Source organism: Phalacrocorax aristotelis, chromosome 1, assembly GCF_949628215.1.
Source record: "Phalacrocorax aristotelis chromosome 1, bGulAri2.1, whole genome shotgun sequence".
In the NCBI taxonomy this organism is placed as follows: domain Eukaryota; kingdom Metazoa; phylum Chordata; class Aves; order Suliformes; family Phalacrocoracidae; genus Phalacrocorax; species Phalacrocorax aristotelis.
In genome coordinates, this window is record NC_134276.1 from 12583919 (window position 1) to 12605121 (window position 21203).

Sequence of the window (21203 nt, forward strand, 5' to 3'; positions counted from 1 at the left end):
ACTTGAGGAAGGTAAATAGATGCTAAACATTTTAGAACCCTGTATACACAGAGCACAATTATGACCAGCTGCAGGACTATCATTAAGCTTTACTCCTCATTCCCTTTAGAATTATACATACTCCAAGACAAATTTTGAGAGACAAGGCTTTTTAAAAAACCCTTAGAAGTTTAAGTGTTAGTCCTTATGGAAAGTAGATCCTGGTTTTCCGTTCCAATGCTACACCAAAAATAACCATAAACAAGGGGGCAACTGCTTATAAAGCAAGTGGTTTTGTTTCAAGCCATCACTTACAGTGACTTCAGGTGTTGCTTGCAAAAACACAGGATTAAGCAACCCTGATCGCTAGGAACTGAAATATTACATTCCTTGAAGTATCTAATGTTAACTTTCTTCCACTTCACCTCCTGGGAACAGCTGCCTTGCCAGCTCCACTGCCTTTGTTGAAAGTTACTTGTCATACTGCACAGAGGTTCTTGAAAACGATTATGCTTGAACCAGACAGAAGAACATCACAGTCTGGGTTTTTTTTTAAAGAACTCACAGTCACACTGCAGTTTTACAAAAACACATTATCTGCTTGTTTTTTCCTAGGTGAGTACAAGAAGCACAGTAGAAAATTAAACATCAATACAGCATCAATACTGAAAGCCCAGGCTATTTCCCAACAAAAAGCACAGAGCGTTTTACAGTTTTCCAGTACTAGTGAAGAAAATTCAGCAAAACCCACCAAGAGATAAGGCTTGCGATTCCTTAATTATCAAATTGTGTTTGTGAATTGCTGAGTCCTCAGATTGTGGGTCAGCTTACACTGCAGGAGGCTAAAATACAAAAGCCTTGAGGGGGGAGGTTAGAGATAGGATCTGCAAATTCTGTGGTTGAGCTGAACAACGTCAACAAAAAAACCTCAAATACAGCTGCAGCCTGGAGCTATAGGGTTCCTACAGCTCCTTCTCCAGAACCAGCGAGGGAGAGCGCTACTGGAAAAAATGACTGAGGACACCTATGCATTATGCAGAAGTTTAAGAAAGGGATGTTCCTCCAGGTGTGGAGAATAGCTGCCTGCATAGCTGAAGACGACCTCATCCAGCCCCAGCCACCTGACTTCTTAGAAGTACTACCTTCTCTAAGAGGAGAGTTACATTACTTGAAGAACAGAAATGATGGCATTATGCACTTACAATTTCCATGAAGGCATTGAACTGGAGTTGCAACTATGCCTCGCCCTCTCCAATAAAACTGTACGCTCACTTGCTCACTTTGGCACAGTCATTATATCTTGCAATACTGTGAGACCAATGTATTTTTTTGTTGTTGCCATGACAGTTACACTGTTAGGTCAGACCTAAAGCAGCAGCTGGCTTCTCCACTGCCAGATTCTGACAAGTACAGCTCTTAACCTTTTTTTTCCCTTCTAAATAAGTTGCCTATATACCAAGATTTTAGTACCTTCAATTTGAAGAGACAAAATGACAAAGTGCTCCCATTTTTCTGCTTCCCAAGAATCATTACCATCATGAGGCAGGTAGCAGAAGTAATACACACACACACTCCTGCAGTGGCTGTAGGAGCTCACATGACCTTAAGCATGCTGAAAATCTCACTGCCAAGTAAATATGGATATTAGCTGCTGGCATTAGTACACTATGCATAGCTTAATGAAAGGGTGGAAAATACAGCTAAAGCTAATGAAAGCTTTTACAGGATACTAGAGTCATACCCAACAAAAATCTAAAACATTGTGCTCTACATTTACACTCTTAGAACGAAAATCAGATATATGTTCAAATTAAGAGCTGGAAAATAATAATAGTATTAGAAAAGTGTCTGTAAGAATGAACTAGGCTGAGCATAACATAAGCAAGGAAAAAGGCAAGAGTTTTACATAAGCACACCTGCTTCTGCCACTGTAGCCTTCTAGGTAGAGAGGTAACTACTACATTTTGCAAGTGTTAGGTTCACAACCAGCGCATCACCCGGCCAAGGCTTCAGACGCAACCGAGATGACAGAAGAGGGGAGGGGAAAAAAAAATTCCTTCACAACTGAGATGTTTTTCAATCATTCAGATTTTATATTGTCCTATTAAGTGTTAAAATGGACATTTAAGAAGTAAAGCATGTGATGGTATCTTGAAGAGATCACTCGTTTAATAAGAACACTCACTTGCAAGTTTCTGACAACGCTATTACTACTGAACCACACACATGCAGACTGAACCTTGCGGCCACGTGGCTGTGGCTGAGGGACTGAGCACTGCAATGGCTTTTCAAGGAGGACAAACCCCCCACAGTTCCACAGAGCATTTCCCTCTCAGAGTTCCCCCAAGCATTCTATGGTACCACCCCAGAAGCGCTAAGCCAAGAGAGCCCAGAAAGCAGCGCTGCTAAGAACTTGGAGCTACCCCGCCAAACCATAACTTGGTTGATAATAAGAAATTAAAAAGCAAGATTATTAACTAAGTTTCTAACTAGCTGTTAACAGGAAGTAAGTCCAGTTTGCTACAGAAAGTATACCTCTTCTCAGTTCACACTGCTTATCGTGCTCAGCTATCCCTTGCTTTGATAATGGTGACATTTATGTAAGTTGCGCAAGTTACATACCACCATCATTACAAATACAGGTTGTTTTGGAAAGCAGTTTAAACAATTAGAAGTATTTATTGCAAACCAGCTTCTCTCTTCTACCATTTACAAGACAGCCAGTAAAAGTAAACGCACCTGAACAGAAAAACATTGATGAAACACAAATTCATTTAATTAAAACTGAAAAGGAAAACATACTGAAGGAATAAAAACTCCAGATACATAGCAATTATTAATTATGAAGCTGCTGCTGATCTTGGAAAAGCATTTGGGAATTCATGACCATTCATTTGTGAATTCAGCCTTGAATTCCGAGGGAGAGGGAGGGAACAACCATGACCTTCCAAGTCCTTCAGTGCCACTGCACATAAAACTGTACTACTTGATATATTTTTCCATGAACTTTTTGTGAAATTCTGATCGCAGAGTATCATTCACGAATCTTTTGTCCTTTTTTGTTTCATCTATCCCCTTGGCACAATTCTTGAAGACAACATCATCATCCCATCTGAAAAGAAAAGTTTTTAACTTCAGTAAGTTTGTATGAAAATTAGGTGCAATTTACAAAAATATCTAATGAAGTTTGACCCTTGCATTTAAATATATTAAGAACAGCTAGTCATTAGGATTTCTAATCCAAGCCATCTCCTACATGCTCCTGAGACAGAAGCGAGAGGATTATCAGTAGATTAAAGGAGCAGGAAAAAACCTTTAATCAAATGGCCTTAATTTTGATAAACACAACAGTAGCTGGAATATCTGCAAATGAGAATTGTATTCAGAAAAAAGCTGTTATTTATTAATTTGAGTTAGACTAAAAAAAACCCAAAGAAACAAAAAGCCAAACCAGTTAGCTTTTAAAGGGGGGCATAACATCAAATTTCTTGAGGAGCTTTGGTCCTGTTACGTTTGGTATTATTATGAACAACATCAGGCAAACATGATTCTCAGTCTCTCTTTTTTAAACACCCAGTAGCAGGATGATTTGTTCAGAGAAACGCACAAGACAATCACCACATGCATCAGTATCCCACTTCTACATTACACTGCTTGTGACAAGATCTGAGGAAGGAAATAAAAACCAATGGCAGTGACGGCATTTTCAGACTCTCAGTAACGAGAGGGAGTAAGGGAATAGATACCACAGCCCAGGTTGCACAGTACCTCCTCTTCACTTTGAAGTTCGCTTGAGGCTGTGCTGGGCCAGTAAGGTTCAGCAGTGGGTTACCACTCAGAATGTTCTCCATCCGAATTCTTTCTTCTTCAGCCTTTTGCTCTTGTTCCTGAGAACCAGAAATGGATACGATTACTTTTCTGGGCCATTTTTCTCGTCTAGTTGGTAGAGATAAACATTATTGAGCTGTGAACAGCCATACAGATGAAGCTTTAATTCCTAGCTCACTTTTCAGAGTGTTTGACATGGATATGAGTAGAGTAAGGATAGAAGCAGAGATACTCTAAAGAGCTTAACATTACTAATGAACTGTCAATCTAGCAACACTCATATATGCTCCACTTACCTCTGATGTTCCACTAAATACTCAGAGTCTAGCTTTACCATTTACATATTTATTATATGAAAAACTGTGTACAGATTAAAAGATCTTTTTATCCCCATGAGAAAAGAGAATTCATCATACAATATTCATCAGGTGGAAGAAACCTTACAGCATGTTGAAACTTCTCTATCATCTTCAGCAATCTGCTAGGGTTTTATGACTACAACTTCCCTAGGGACCAGTTAAAAAGAATATTGAGAAATTTAAGATGAAACCGAGCAGTGGATAACATAAGACTATTTAAGAGGTCCAATATTAAGGAGCAGAAAAATTTTCTTCTTGAATTACGTGCTTTTGATGGTACAAGTATAAGTGAAGCACTGCACTACAGGCAACACAAAGTAGATTTCACTGCCCACGCTTCCAAGCTGTATTAATATATTGGGTGACTTACATGTTCACAGACTTATGAATACGTAATATTCATTTTACATCAACATATTTTTTCCACAACCTTTCAAATGTATTACAAGGACTGCTCTTTAATGAAAGTACCAGAAGGAAAAAAAAATTCTTTAATTTGGATGACTGACTAGGTCTCCTGCTCCCTGTATGCTGAAGTATGGTCTGAAGACATTTTACTTAAGAAAAAAAAAAAGCACCAAAGTCTCATTAGCACTGCAGAGATCGCAGGGTTGGTTCCCCACCCCCACCCCCCCCAACTGCAGAAAATTCATGGCTGAGGGCTGCTGTGGGATCCCAGAAAGAAAAAAATGTTTTTCTTGGTGATAGCATTTACAAGGTTTAAGTGCTGAAATTGAACACTGATGCTAGCCAGAGTTCTCTAGCTTCAAACATTTCATCAATACTAAGTGATATATTAGTAAAACTAGCTACAATTTACAATGTTTTTCAATTGGATTGATCAGGTATGTGGAATACTCCTATAAAACACCTCAACCCTCTTAAGAACAATACCAACTTAACATACGTACGAATACCAGACGATGCAGGATCACTGGTAAATATTTTACCTTTAGAAATCTACTCAAGTATTAATTACAAAAACACATCTACCTTTACACTGCTTCTCACAAATAAAAGTTAGAACCAGCTGCAATTAATTGCCAGTGGGATGAGAAAAGCTCCCCAAAAGGGCATATTGCTTAAACGCATAGCGCAGCCCTGTCATGCCCTTATTAAAACATGTGCGTAGGCAAGACTTGCCCTTGCTGCTATATCCATGTAACTGCAGCAGTTAAAAGTTATTAACACAAATAAACTAAAGTTTTGCAATTTCAAACATAACCCTAAATCCAACATTTGCATTCCCACTTCAGTTATTACCACCCCAGTGAATAAGAAAACACAGAGAGCAAAAATATTTTATATGAAACAACAACTTCCCCGATATTAGAAACAAAAATTCAAATTATACATTTCTTTCCTCTGTGGATTACAGACAAAAAAAATATATGCAGCTGCTTATGCCAACCTCTGATTTACCATCTTCTTTCCCTGTAACATGGAGGAGCCAACAGCAGTGAAATCCTATTTACTGCAGTCTGTGTCGTGTTCCCACCCGAAGCCAAGCAGCTCTCAGACTACCGTACAGCACATGCATGCAAAGTACTTATTTGAAACCAAGCAAAATCTAGGATACTGGTACAAGCAAAAAAAAAACCAGAACAAAACAAAACCAGTATTGACTTTTAGGTACCTCCCGAGAGGTGATCAGATTCTGTTTAAGCCCATTAGGCAAATTTACAACAGGATGCAAGCATGTGAAGTGTTCTCTTGTGCTGTCCAAAATGAGGTGGGCTCTGCATCATTAAGTTTAATCTCTGATGCTCCATTAACAGTGAGACTTTGGAAAAAACAAGAGGTCTGGGACTAATCTTGAAATCAAATACAGCAGCTACAAACCAAAAACTCATACTGAACTATGTTCAAGAGAAGGTAGCACTAACAAGAGCACTGTAAGAAATTAATACCCCCCTGCTGACAAATGCTTCTGTAGAGAGAACTTTTTCCAAGTCCTATATATGCAGACAGACACAGCAGTTTTCCATTTTAGAGCTGTGCTCCCAGAGAACTCTTCTCACGGTGGCATGCAGAGCATGGCACAGTCTCACCCTCAAATTTCTAAGACATTAACCTCGGCCGTGATCCAAAGTTACTGAACATGTGCATCATGCACCACTTTATCTGGGGCACACACAAATATCTTATGCTGGTTTTTTTACAATGCATGACAATGCATCCACACACCACCAACAAATACAGAACTACAATGCACTCCACACACAGTATTTATGTGGTGGTCAAAAGTCGACTGGAATCACTCAGCATCTTTTAGGGGCAGGGGGGAAATTACAATTCTTCTCTTCCCCTGTTTCAGATTTAATCTCAACAGCTCCTAAAAAGCTGATTGTTCCAGCATTCTCTACCATGCATGAAGAATGAAAAGCACCCAGTCATCCAAATCACTGGAAGAAGCAACTGTACATTGACCCCAACAACTTAGCATTTCAAGCTCAACTGAATTCTGCCTAAAACCACTAATTGCTAGCAAAAAACTTACACCATCTCAAGTCTACTACAATTCCAGAGCACTAAAGGGTAGCAAAAATTGCACTGCACTCAAAAGAAATGGTAGGGGCAGCCTTGGGAATTTCAAACTATTACATTTTACTTTTGCATCTATTAAATTATTAAAAACAATTATGAACACAACACTAAGAGAAGCTGTTAAACTTTCTTTTATAGCGACAACAGGTACAGAAAACATCCATGACTCTTGTTTTTGAAGCCCAATTTCCCCTATCGCCTGTCAGAGATGCTGCAGAGCCCCTGGGCACTTGCACGGCCATTTGCTGTTTCTCAGCTCTGTCCACAAACAGAATTCTGCTGCCTTTTAGACCCGCAGAGGCAGCACAACTAGAAGTAGTAACAAACTGCATAAGCTTATCTTTGTCATTAAAGGTGAATAGACTAGAGTCTGAAAGCAAACAGGGAACAGATGTGTTGAGTAAGGCATCGTGAAGTCACTTTACAAAGACCTGGCATGCATGATAGCTTATTTATGGCATTCAGTCAGTCAAAGCTGTCCTAAGTTGGATGATGTTTCGACATATTTGCTCCCAGTTTTAGGAAGCAGGCTAATTCTGAAGATTAGTCTTGAAGGTCTTTTGTATTATTTAGCTTCACTAAAACCTCCCAAAGAAGGTATTCAAGATTTTAAAAAAAAAGGGCAAATTTAGTAAGTTTTGTATCTTAGAGACATGACATAGAGAAAACACTACATGTGACTCACAGTGGTATAAAGCTGACATTTACACTTAAGCTAAGTTACACATTTTGGCCAGAGCTGCAGAATCCCTCATCTCCAGCCAAATGAGGTTTTTATTATGTTTCAGAATTTTCCACATAAATCTTCCATTGCCCACTCCTCCGCTGAAACCCGGGACGCTCCAGGCAATGGAGCATGGGTTGCATCAAATCAAACAGACCTTCATAGCTGTCTGAGCTTCACACCTCTAAGGCACAATCAAGCACAGCTGTTCACAAAATAAGCAGCTCGGGTTGCTCCAAAGCCTGCATTGGTCTTTTGTGGTAGAACAAAGGCTTATTAAGCTAAAACACTATGAATACAACAAACCCACAACAGAGGAAAAGCTTGAGGGAGAAAATAATATTTCTCTATTCACTCCACCTTTTCTGAAATAATGTCTCTTTGCCTGCCTCTGTTCAGTGAGATGAGGTGTACAACTCTTCCTAAGCCATTTTAGCAAAAAAACCATGCTGCAGATTAGTCCACCACCACAGACAGCAGTGCTGTGCTTTTCAATGGCAGCATGTTGTACCAACTGCAGAGATGAATCAGAATTCAACCATGTTGTAACCACCGTGTTAGAAGCAGAGGAAATAGGACAGGAATATAATGGTGTGGGGGATAAGACTGGACTGGCAGAGGGAGTCCCACACCCCAATTGGGGGGAGACAGACACTGCTATATGAATTGGATCTCAAAGCAAGCCTCCACTGTACAACTGAACTCACCATGTGGCATCGCAGTTGAGGGGGAAAAAAGCAGACAAAACTATTAACCTTAACTAAACAATTATTCCTTATCTTGCTGTAAGAGTAACAGTCCCTTGGCATATTTGTTTCTGACCGCAAAGGAAAGAAAAACATTATTGTTACCATGGTTATTTTTTTTAGTATAGTTCTTACCCTTAGCAGAGTGAGATTACTTTTACAGAAAGTGCTGAAATTCCTGAAATGACTCCATTGTATTAAAGTAAGTTATCCTGTTCGGTTTTTATAGATGTTGAATAGCTGAAAGAAAACCTGAAATACCCACATTTTACTGAAGGCTGGGGGTGGGGGGGCAGGGAGGAAATCACATAACCTTGTTTTAATGCTTTCAATGATAAACTATGACAGCAGTCCTTTCCACAGCAGGGAACAAAACTTAATAATGCAGAGTTCCACTCCAGGTATTTGATCCTTTACAAATTACTAACTTGGTCCAATACAGCGATTCAAATAGCTGATTGAAACTTAAAAAAAATAAGAGCACAGAGTAATCATAACTGCAGTATCTATACACAGATCTGTTGTTACTTTGCCCACAAGGGAGCGCACACGATCATTAGCTCTTGGCAAGGGTAAGTATTGCTAGCATGTCTCAAACATTTAATGAAGAAAATACTCTGCCATCTGCTTTTGCCTCTTTATTGAAATTCTTTCTTAATCACTGATTTGATATTCTAGTTGTAGTCAGACCCTTAAAATTTAAGTGAAAAGATTAACGTCTATCAAGATTTATTTTCTGATGTTTTATTTGAAAGTCTGACACGGCTAACACACAGGAGAGAACTAAGATCTATTTTGACCATTGGTAAAGTAATACATTCAGTTATAGAGAAACACTTGGTGAAATAAAACTGTAAAAAAACAAACAGAAACCTTTAAGTCTGTAAGATAAGCATAAAATGACTGGATGTGAAAATAGCTTTGCTGGAACTGCACGCGTATGTTCAGCTGCTCACTGGTTTGAGGTTTGTTTTTAATTATTTCCATTTACCTTTTAAGGAAGTGCTTGAAAATTGACAATCGAGAACATCGTAATGCTGAGTTTGGAATACTGAAACAAGCTTCCAGGAAACCTACCCATGGATAGTTCACATAGGCAGCAGACCCAGCGTTTGTACAGTGTTAGACAGGTCCAGAATTATTCCACAGAAATGGCTTTCAAAACTAAAATTTCCTGGTCAGCTTAGCGTCTACTAGAACAAACCTGAGAGATTAAAATCGTGGAGGGCATGAGAAAAGTCATGAGGACTGCCATGCTCAATCAGTTTTTAAAAACACTCATAGCATTTATTTAATGTTTCTACAGAATTCAAGGGAATTTAAGCATTTTGAGAAGTTAACAAGCTTTGACAGCAATTGCTTATTTGGTTGACAAGCAATTTACTTCACAGATTAAAGGGAAATATCTGTCTGAAGGAAGATAGAACCTCTTAATACTAATATTTGTCAAAATTAGGTTTAGAGGATTTCTATGGAAATTGGTATTACCACATAAGGGGAGCTAACAGAGAACATGATGATCTGCAACCCCTCCCCCCCAGATTCTCATGTTTTGTTTTTAACTGCTGTCTCACCAGAGATGCATTTTAAAAGAAGCAGTCTTCCTTTCATGGCAAGTTAAATACTGGACTGTAAAATGAGGGGAAAAAAGTTAACAAAAATATAGTTTGCTTTAAATGAAGTCTCAGAAGTAATCAGACCAGCATTTAAAAAAATCAAAATAACTCAAGTATCAGGGAGAAAATTACATATGGCACAAATTTGGGGTATATTACTGTATTTTACCCACTTCATCTTTTTAAGACCCTGGCATCACCCAAGAAGATGCAAAGACATTAATATGTATAACAACAAAGAGATTTGAGAATGATGAGCAGAAGAGTGAACAGCCATTCACTCTGCAGTTTGCCTTTGGCTTGCTTTACCCACGCTGCCTACTATGGACAGCAGTGTTTCAGCAGATAAACCATCCCTGTATGCAGATTAGGACTAATAACGACTACACAATTAAGACTACGCATGGTGTCACCCTGAGGTCAGCTGGATGACTAATATAAGGTTACTTACAAAATTAGGTTTAAATTATGGTTTGCAATACATAATAATATGAAATCTCACGTATCTGAAGGGAAAAGGGATTTATATAAAATGGCTATAAAATGCTTTGCCGGTAATGTCTTACTTCAAAGCCATGGAAAACAAGGTATAACATAAACGGACTGCACCCCTACAGCCAATATACATAAATAATCTTTTCTAAGGAGACCCTTACTCCCAAAGATTCTTTCTAAGGCTCCACCCCACCTTGGTTTTCACTTTTTCCAATCGATGTAGTCTTAGTTTTCTACTCTCAAAAAACCCCCAAGAAAATAAAATTCCAAGTACCTGTAGAGCATCTACTATTTACTGAAGATGTCAATTTTTAGGAGACCCTATCAGCCACCAATCAGCGAAAGGATGAACAGAGCAGGTAGAGAGTGTGCAATAGTGTGCACTATTGCAAATAGATAACTAATACTAACTTTTAGGAAGAAACAAACATATTCATTTCAGATTAGCCTGCACATGTTCAGTGTGCACTTAGCACTGGCCATCATAAGTCCTGCTTCTGGGGGAAGGAGAACACCTATGAAGGTAAAAATACCACTTAAGAGACAGCAAAATAAAGCAAGCACTGTACTAAACACTTCATAGCTTTTAGCACCCTCTAGTGACAAAACAATGATTTCACGGAGATGATAACATTCCTGCTTTCCACACACAGAGAAGCATGCACTTGGTTGTCTGTGCTGCAATTTACTGTCATTATTTTCCTAATGCAAGTTTGCTACACTGAAATATGTGACATATTATACATTTAGATCAAATAGCATAACTTCAACTATCAGGCAAAGTAAAAAATCTATACAGACCTAAGCTTTCATTTTAAGCACTGTGCAAGAACAGCTGACATTCCTCTCCTACACATCGCTACTGTTAATTTGTAGTTTAGTACCTTTCACCCAGAAATATATGGAATTGTTGCCAGTGTTTTGAAGTAATTTTTACCATGTTACTACTGCAGAACACAATTTAATTGCTGTGTGATGTGCTTCAAATGCCTAGATAGAGAGATGTGACACACTTTCAAACACTTTAATGTAAAAGAACACTCGCAGGCCAAATGGAGAATCAAGTACCAACAGTTTTCTGCAGCAAAATTTCTGCACTGAAACAGCATGGTACAGCCTTTAGCCTTCCAAGGTACTTAACTCCAAAACTGCAGAGCTCACTGGCTTTACAGACCTTTTTGATTCTAAAGGTAAATTTCTGTATCGTTAGCCAAGAGCAGACAAGCACTATATTGCTGCCTACACCATTTAAAATGTTTTTGTCTCCTGGCTGTTCCTAGTGTCTGCTAGATGCTGTGCCCTGTTCACTGCCAGCTGACTCTACTGGAGAGCATTTGTGTAAAACATTAAACTATAAGTGTGTGTGTTAAGCTACGATAAGATTATTAGTAGTGCTAAGGCACCAAGTTGTCACAGCAGATAAGATTCTGATCAGTATTTAATATGTTTATTTAGCATATCCTAAAAACACCTCAGACTACAAAGATAAGTTTCTTTTTGTTCTTGTTCTTTGTTTTTACACTAATGTAGAATAACGTATAACAACATATACAACTACTCAAACTGATGTATGCAACATTTCTCAAAAGCAATAAAATGATTTAAGACCTACTCAAAAAAAGAAAGCACTTACTAAAAGCAGAAAAAGGAATGCTGCACATATCCACCACTTGTATAACACCACCAAAGGCAGATCATTTCAGTAGCGGAGATGAAATACCTGGACTCTAAACTCTGCTTCAAGGCAATGTTAGAGCCAATATAGTTCATCCTAAATCCCGATCAGTTGACAACACGACTATTCCCAGAAACAGTCCCTACAAGTCCGTTCATCAATCAGGGATTTTCCTAATGCACTCCACCCCAACAAGCTCTTACACTGTGGAGGTGTGGGAGCCAACAGCATAGGATTTGATCCTGCTCACAGGAAAATGATCTCTAACTACAGGGACTTCCCTTCCTTTTCAAGGGTAGAACATGGTGTTTCTATCGGGAGAGAGAGAGATTATGGGGAGGTATGAAGGCTACACGCGAGTTGACTTTCCATGTTCTGAAAAGACTAACTGCCATATTATTAATTCATTTTTGTGGAGACATTTTTCAAATAAACTTGCCCATGTATAATGGCATGAAAATAGTTCTGGTCTTATAGTTACAGCCGGTGCTCCTTGCCAAGGCAACGCAGCACCGATGCTGTGAAAGAGCAACCACTGTACAAAACTTGCAGCCATATGCAAAAGCATCAAAAAGCACGTTTATTTCATAAATAAAAAACTGTACTTCCTGTTTCATAAAAACTAGTTAGCAGGTGAAATTGCACTGGATAACAGGTAGCTCACTAATGCCACTATGTGGCTTGGTATGATATTTGTCTTCCTAGAAGAACTTGCAGAAGAAAGGTTAAGATTACCTTAACTCAATGCCTCTACAAATGTTGGGAAAGTGAATAAAATGTTTTAGTGAGTAAAGCGTTCAGTGTGTCTACTGAAGAAAAAAATTCTTGACAACAGTTTTTATGTAGAAGAACAAATCCATCAGACTCTACTTGAGAAGAGCTAATGGGCACTTACTTTGTTTACAGATTCTCACTCATCCTAAGTACTTAAGGCACACCAATTTTAATAAACACCAGTTTGCAAAAAAACAGATGCTCTTTAATGGGTGAGATTTTACCTTTCGAGCCTGTTCCTCAGCTCGTTCTTTCTTGATTTTTTCCAGTTCAGCCAGAAGAGCTGCAGTGTCATCATCATCACTGTCTTCCAAGTCCTCATCTTCATCATCTTCCTAATAGCAACAAATGGAAAAAAGAAGCAGCTTGTTCATTTCATTTAACAAAACCAGCTTTTAGTTCTGAAGGTTACTGCAGAGACATGTCTCCAATATAACAAAAAAAAAAAAACAAACCCAAAAAAGCCCCCGAACAGTCCTGGTCTGCCCAGCTAAGGCTGCAATTTGCTGCTGATCGATTTCTGAAGTACTTGGGTGCTTGCAGCAGCAGCAAATACAGTACAAATGGTTTATTTGCTCTTGTACAGTAAAGTCAAGATAAAAGTACGTTTATGATTTTTGGATGACTGCAATTTATTTTTTTATAATTCAAGTGCCAGGTAGCTGACAGATTCTAGAGAACAACTGTCCTCAAACACTTTCTAATCATTGTAATGTAAGTCATTATAATAGTGTGCCCAGATACCCCATCCGATATTGCTGGGACAAAATATAAACAGGATTAAAAAACCTCAGCTTATCGTTAAGCCTTAGACCTAACTCCTAGACGTCAGCATCAGGAGAGGAGCCAAGAGCAAGAATTCATTGCTCACACCGACAGTGTATCTCAACAGTTCTACCTTGGGGAAATTCTAACTAACCCAGTAATTGACCGAGTCTAAAAAGCCACCCATTCCCCACACTTTAAGTGGCATTTTCAGTTCCCTAGTTTTTGTGTGATTTCCAAGAATACCATTACAACATGGACCAGAATACTCTGAACTACTCTGGACTTCCACCTCAGCACAGTAACTGTAAAAGGTTATGTTGGAACCCATCTTAAATCTTCACCAGACCTAAAATAAAAGTACATATTCTATCAAGAGCAAATCCTGGAGGCATGACAATGAAAGGAAAGAAGACAGAAAAAGGTACATACATCAGTAAGTGGATCATCTGCATCAAGATTTGCTGCAGGAATCTGGTCTAGCCGAGGCTTCTTAGACACAGAAGATGACGTCGTGTGTTCTATGGCATAAGATTTAAAAAAAAAAAGTGACTAAGTCACTCCATTTAACAGCATCTACTGTCAGAAAGCAAAAATCTTCATAAACAATTCATCTTGCGTTAGAGTAACAGATACAAGCTTATGCTTACTTTCTGCTCACTTGTCAATCCTAATGTCCATGCTAATTCCTGTCCTGTAGGTATCCCCAACAAAAGCAATAGTGTCCCCAAATTTACAATTTGGCCTCCAAGAGTTTTTCTGAAGTCATTGTTTGAAGAAGAAAGAACAGCAGAAGAAAAAGCTGTGGAGAAATATTTATTCTGCATATCCAGTTGGACGGTTGCCACTGAGGACCACCCCAAAGCATTACTGTTGTCTAACCGGGTCCAAACCACAGCTGCTTTCATCTGTGAATCTGAAAGCCTCACAATACCTTCATACCTAAAGTACCTAAATTCTGTCAAGCTTACTATTAAAAATGAGTATTTATCAAAAAACCCTTTGATTTTCAATTTGTCACTTACACTGTATCTGAACAGGACTGCATGCTTCAAAAACGGATTTGTTATGCTGGTGCTGTAACACTAGAAGATGAGTCATTTCCCTTCTCCTTCCCATCCCACTTGTCCAAGTACAAAAAAAGCCCTTTATTAGCTGTACGTACTTATTGCCAATTCATTACAATCATACTGTATCAGCTGGCCTGCATGATAGTCTACACTCTTCTACTGGCTGGCCTAGATTTTTTACTAGCACGAAGCCAACATGAAAGCCAGAGGACATTCACTTGCAGATCAACAGTTCTGAGCTATCAGACCAATACCCTAAATTCTAGTCTCATGACATGCTGTCTGCAACCTGCAAACTTCTTACAACACCAAGTTTTGTGCAAGAGCAACGCCACACAAAGGTATTAATATTTTTTGTTTGTTTTTACCTCTGGTTGGTCTGTCTCTATTCTTTTCCCTTGCAGCAACCCGTTCTCTCTCCTCCAGCTCCCGTCTGAAATCACGGTTACGCACCTCTTCAGGAGCATCCTGAGTGGTCTGCCTAAAACGTGAGGGGGGGGAAAAGCTGAAGTTGATAATCCCAATCTGGGAGCAATTTTCTGAAGGTCAATAAATCCTGGAGTAAACAGCTAAGTATAAAGAATGAGAACAGGGCACCACGTAGACACAAGTTGCTTTATTCTCTTCATCAGCCCCCTTCTCTGTATGCATTACACATATGCAGACAGGCAATGCCACACACACATGCTCCTTCCAGTGGCTCTCAAATGAATTAGAAGACGCTGCATAAATTCCTGCAAAACCAGGATGACCACATCTACCTCTGGTAGCTAGGTCTAAGCCTTCTATTCTCCAGCAGTCCAAGCCCAGTATCCTAGCAGACATCCACCAGCATTATGGCCAACTTTCCTCACCATTTTATTATCCCAAGTTGCTGCTGCAAACACAGTCTCTAAGGCTTAGAGATAAGACCAGGACTAGAACATACTTTCCATAAACCTTTGCCCCTCCAAGAGACATACAAGATAATTTCCCATGACCATAAAAAAAAAAAACAAACCTTGGGAGAACAGACAAAACACTAGCTTTAGTGACACATGCTGCAAAGACATGTTTTCTCCTCTTACATAACATACACTGGCCAAAAGCAACAGGCTATTTATATTTGTGTCACCCTAAGTTCCACCCAGAGAGCACCGCATTTCCTGTGAAAATCTTGAAAAGAACTAAAGGATAAAAACAAACAGTAATTCCTTTCACCTTTCTGTGAACCCAGTGCTGGAAATAAGAGTGCCTGGAAGAAACCCAGACTTGAGCCATTATAAATACATTGTGTGCACAGACTGTCTTTATGATGAAGTATTTCATTTGCTTTTGTAATTAAAAACCTGAACCCTGATATAGCTGCAAAATCCCCCCAATCCCTGTGTCATTCAAGCGAATGTGAGTGGGACTGAAACACTGAGCTTTTCCTGTATGATGCAGCCCTGGCAATTTAACAAAGACAACTTGGTGTTAGATATTTGGGAGAAAGAACAGACGACTTTTGATGCTCCCTCCACCTCTCTCTCTCAGGCACATGGAGGGATTTGTTAAAACATATGTTGTGTATTTCCACACATACTTGTCCCCACACACTTCTTTCAAAGCAACAGAGTGGTTTTCCAAATCCCACTTTTGTTTAAAGAAAACCACCAGCAATTTTTCCCATAACAACAAAATGCATTTGATATCACTTTGGTGCTGTCGATTTTGGTGTTCTCCAAAACACACCAACTCCCTTATCCACATGTATTCTTCAAAACCAAAGGGCAGGAGGGAAGAGGTGAAAGGGTGAGCTTCTGCATGAAAAAGTGGAAACACAAAACCTTCGCAGTAATTTCACTGACGGGGTAACATCAGTTAGATTACAAAAAAAGCATTTTTAGGTTGACGCATTTAATTTGAATTCTAGGTATCTTTATCGGTATCTGTATCAGTATCTGTATCACATTGACTCCACATTTCACTTAATCTTTCAACAGGATAATGAAGATTTATTATGCATTTCAAACAGAGGAAAATATTCATGAGATCCCATTATCTTTCACTGATTAAAGCAACTTCCTCCCCCAGGACCTGCACGCACCACTTGCAGCATTTAATGTCAGCTCTTCCAACACATACTACTGCCTAAGCACTACTCCATGATTTCCCTGCTTCCTCTTAATGCCCCTCTCCCAGTGGTCCTTCACCAAATATATGATGTGATTTTCCTGCTTTTAAGATGTGCTCAGCTTTGCTCCTCTTATCTCACCTAGCTCTGTAAGTGCCAGCATCCTCAGCAGCTCAGTCGGCTCCTCTTGTTCCCAATGATTTTCTTTCCACTCCACTGCCTGAAACTCTTTGTCTCCCAACCTCACTTCTTCTGATGATTCACTTCCACAAGCAGTAATAAATACCACTAAAATGAAACCTCTCCAACTACTTGCAAAGCATTCGATCTCCTAGGTCTGCACTGTCAGCCCACTCATTCAGCACAGCTGCACAATCTCTGGTGCCTGCTCAGTGTCAAGCACATCAACAACTATTGGGAAAAATTCCAAAATACCGCTCATAACAAAAAATCATTCCCAGACTGTTTTGCCCTAAGACCAAAAAACCCAACACTAACCTGTATTTTATTTTAGTGTGAGAAGGTAGGTCTCTGCTGGAGTATTGTTTGGATAGCTGACTTAAGTCTCCTTCACCTTTTCCTCTTCCTCCTCTCGCAGGTTCAAATGTTGGCCTCGCCGCTGTCGTCATTTTAACTACTACAGAATCAAGGAATAAAACCAGTCATTACTAAAACCTACAATGAAAAACATTCACTAGAAGCTACTTTGTTCCTGGAACTGCAGAAGCAATGACGAGTCCCACTACAAAACACCAGCTATCACTCAGCTCATGAGCCTCAAAATTTAAGGGGCTTGCTGTTGACAGAATCTATTCACATTTTCAAACGACAGTCTTTTCCAAGATGTTTGAAAGATGATACACAGACTCAAACAAGAATGTGAAGCAATGTTTATACAGTAAATAAAACTGCCCAGAAGCCAGTCTCCTATCCTTAAGGTACATGGTAGAGTCTTGTAATTAAACTCTTTCCCCTCCTAAAAAGTGACGGGCAAAGATGACTGCCTACTGGGAATGACACCCCCCTCCCGCCGTTATTCCGCAAACCATTCTAGGTATCATCACCAGAAATGATGGGTGACACAGACCATTCCTAGGATGGTGTTGATAATTAAATACTGATGAAGATCACACAACCTGAATGCTCCAGCCCTCCTCATGGCCCTGTTCAGTTCTCTAGTACAGACACAGTAATGTCACTAATGCTGCAGCGCCACCCTTTGGGACCAGCCTGCGCAGGGCTCCAGCTGGCCAACAAAACCTTCTGAAGGGCCAGGGTTAATGGTTCCCTGGTCACACATGGCCAACAGCTTTACCCTTATGTAAACAAAGTGCAATTAAAAAAGCTCGGACAAATGCAGAAGTTTTCACCAGCTCTCATTTAGAAACTGCATGAACTCACATACTGCTACCATGTTCTGAAAAATTAACTAGCTGATGCCCAAAATTGCTACTATCAATTCTCCTGTAGCAAAGGAGTGAAACAGGCTCCAACCAGCCCCAGCCACACAGACACCCTGTCAGCACACGCTGCATTTAGTGCTGTCGGATAGAAGCTGGAGACCCGGCAATCCTAAACCACAGTGCCAAGAGTTTAAGATGTTTAACCAATGCCAAAAAACCCTACAGGAACAACCTGCGCCATCTTAAATCTACCATCTGAAACTATGCTCGTTCCTGCTTCACCAAGACATGTGCATCCATTAACCACAGACTAAAGATATATAAGAGAGATATACAGCAGACACACATAAAGAAACCAGTTCTACCAACCAGAAGGTTAGATGTTAAAGCGTGTCAAGAGAACATATTAAAGAATATTTAAAAAAAAAAAGAAAAAAATTATACTACTGCATATGCTTTTGTGATACACAAATAAAAAATATTTATGCTCTGCTTGCATTATTTGTTATTTTTCCACTTTTGATGAGATCTCAAAATGAATTACTTCAGTGTTAAAATTATAAAATGATTTGTCACTCAAGGTAACATCCCATCAGGCAGAACACAGGTACTGCCACTGAACTACTACTCAGAAAACACAATTACCAGAGAGGAACGCCTTTACAAAGAAGTGAGACAGTAACTAGCCTTGGCTCCTTGACCAAGGATTGCTGACAGCTTTCAGTGACGCTCTGCAAGTCAGCTGGAGCTCAGCAAGGCATTTTAGCTCTGCCTTGGCGCAGACTCTGCCAGACCCATAGCCCCAGGAAAGCCACGTGCTCTCAGAACTTATCTGTGCCAATCAGATGTAACAGGGGGATCCGTGAATTCAGGTAAAAAAAACAGATCCCACGTGGCTGGACAGTTTCATGAAGCATTAACAAATCCCTTGGAAACTGTCCCTGCTTCTTTCTGAGGCCAGCCTGCAGTCGGCTCGGCCTTAAAGGTCCCAAGCTCAGCCTGAAGCCGGTCAGGGACCCTCACACCGACCTCTCAGGTTTCAGAAACAGCCCAGGAGAGGCCGGGCTGCGCCGCGCCACAGCCGCCCTCACGGGCGGCCCAAGCCCAGCACCGGCCCCGGCCCCGGCCCGCCCCAGCCGCCACGCCGCGGGGACCCCGACACCCCGGAGCAGGGCCGGGGCTCGGGACTCCGGTGTGCGGATCCGCCGGCCGCCCCCCCGGCCCGGCTCCCCTCAGCTCTTCGCCTCAGAAGCGCTTCCGCCCAGCTGCCCCCAGCGCCCCCTTCCTGCCCCGGGCCGCCCCCGCACAGGCAGCCCACCAGCACTCCCTGCCCCAGGGCCGCCTTCCCCCTCTCAGGGACCCCGCTGCAGCCCGCCAGGCCCACCCGCCTGCCACCTCGCCGGTACGCACCGCCCGGCCTCCTCCCGCCCTGCACCACCGTGCCCTACAGCACCGCCATGACTCCGCCTAGCGCCCACAAGGCACCGCGCGGGAGCAACAGACGCGGAGCGGCGGACTTACCATAGAGAGGGCTGGAGGAACTGTCACGTCAGGACGGTGAGTCCGCCATGATGGCTACCGAGGCGGAAGTGGGTGCTGTGTTGCTGCCTGTGTAACAATGGGGGCCGCCTCCTCTTCTTCCTCTTCAGATCGGGGTCGGGCGAGCTCAGCTGGGAATGAGGAGCCTGGGTTTGCCCTGGAGGAGGGCCTTGCCCTGAGGTGCTACCGACCTAACGTCTAAATCCAAGTCTAAATCTCAGGGGAGTCTGCCCAGAGGCTGCTTGCTTGATGTAGGAGGCTTGGAAAAAGGCGGTGTGTTAGTTACGTGCAACAGCACTTCATGGCTTCAGAGCGCTCGCCCTGGTTGTCAGTGCGAGAGGGCCTGGGATGGTGAGGGAAGGACCATGGAAGAGGAAAGGGATTAAGGAGATAGGGTTGGGATCCTTGTGGGGAAGATGGGGAAATGCAGAAACCAGGCAGCCGGAGGAAGAGGGAATACCTCTCAGTCATTCTCTTTGCTCAGAGCTCTGTATTAACAACATCAGCCCATGTCAGACTGTCAGTCAGGAAGCCCCTGCCCTCCCTTACAAACAGCTCCTTTACATGATGTATATTCGTGGCTGTCTCTCTAAAGAAGCCAAAGCATAAATAAGCATCTCTGGGGCGTTAAATTCCCCCTCTTAAAATGCAGTTTCTCTCTTGTGTTTGCTTTTGCTTTTAGATGCACCTTATTATCAAACTTCTGTGAATTCACATGAAAGCATGTGGAGCACCTATCCTATGGGAAAAGGCTGAGAGAGTTGGGGTTGCTCAGCCTGGAGGAGAGAAGGCTTCAGGGAGACCTTATTGTGGCCTTTCAGTACTTAGAGGGGGACTATAGGAAAGATGGGGACAATCTCTTTAGCCAGGCCTGTAGTGACAGGACATGGGGTAATGGTTTTAAACTGAAGCAGGATAGATTTAGACTGGACATAAGGCAAAAAAATTTTACAATGAGGGTGGTGAAACACTGGAACAGGTTGCCCAGAGAGGTGGTAGGTGCCCCATACCTGGAAACATTCAAGGTCAGGTTGGATGGGGCTCTGAGCAATCTGATCTAACTGAAGATGTCCCTGCTTACTGCAGGGGGGTTGAACTAGATGTCCTCCAAAGGTCCCTTCCAACCCAAACCATTCTATGATTCATGTGAAGTAAAAGGCTCTTTGATGTATCTACAAATTAATACAGAAGCATTTTCCTGAACATGCAATTCAGAAGAGAGTCCACAAGAGGTCCCCGAAGATACTGCTACCCAGAGAGCTACAGCAACAAAGTAAACTACACCCTTTGGGTCAACAAGCCGTCAGAGAAAGCGCTTGGAAGAAGTGGGCCATTGGTATACAAACAAGCCGGTTATTTTAAACAACTTGTCATAAATGTTAAGCTTCACTCAGAAGTCAGGTAAATACTAACAATAATTACGGTGTAATTTCTTAAGAGCTTCACCTGTCAGTAACCATGCATCCACCGTTGCATTTTCTTATCTGCAAGCCTCGGTCCATGCCCTGTGAAACGGGTTTATGACTGATTTCACTACAGGCAGTTTAGACTCAAGATCAAACATTGCAGACGAGTCTGGCTTCCCAGC

At 41.1% G+C, this 21203-nt stretch overlaps 1 protein-coding gene across 3 annotated transcripts; it reads right to left on the reverse strand.

Moving 5' to 3' along the window:
- Nucleotides 1-2737: 2737 nt before the first annotated feature.
- On the reverse strand, nucleotides 2738-19834 carry CWC15 (CWC15 spliceosome associated protein). 3 transcript variants are annotated; one of them, XM_075081652.1, is made up of 7 exons: nucleotides 19598-19834; nucleotides 17172-17310; nucleotides 14947-15059; nucleotides 13941-14029; nucleotides 12968-13078; nucleotides 3748-3866; nucleotides 2738-3091 (listed from the first exon to the last, which is right to left on the reverse strand). In XM_075081652.1, the coding sequence occupies exons 2-7, from the start codon at nucleotides 17300-17302 to the stop codon at nucleotides 2962-2964; spliced, it is 693 nt and encodes a 230-aa protein (XP_074937753.1). In that variant the 5' UTR covers nucleotides 17303-17310; nucleotides 19598-19834; the 3' UTR covers nucleotides 2738-2961. The 3 variants fall into 3 exon arrangements, with proteins under 3 accessions (XP_074937753.1, XP_074937734.1, XP_074937744.1); XM_075081633.1 differs by lacking the exon at nucleotides 19598-19834 and adding an exon at nucleotides 19487-19572; XM_075081643.1 differs by lacking the exon at nucleotides 19598-19834 and adding an exon at nucleotides 18722-19108.
- Nucleotides 19835-21203: the final 1369 nt, after the last annotated feature.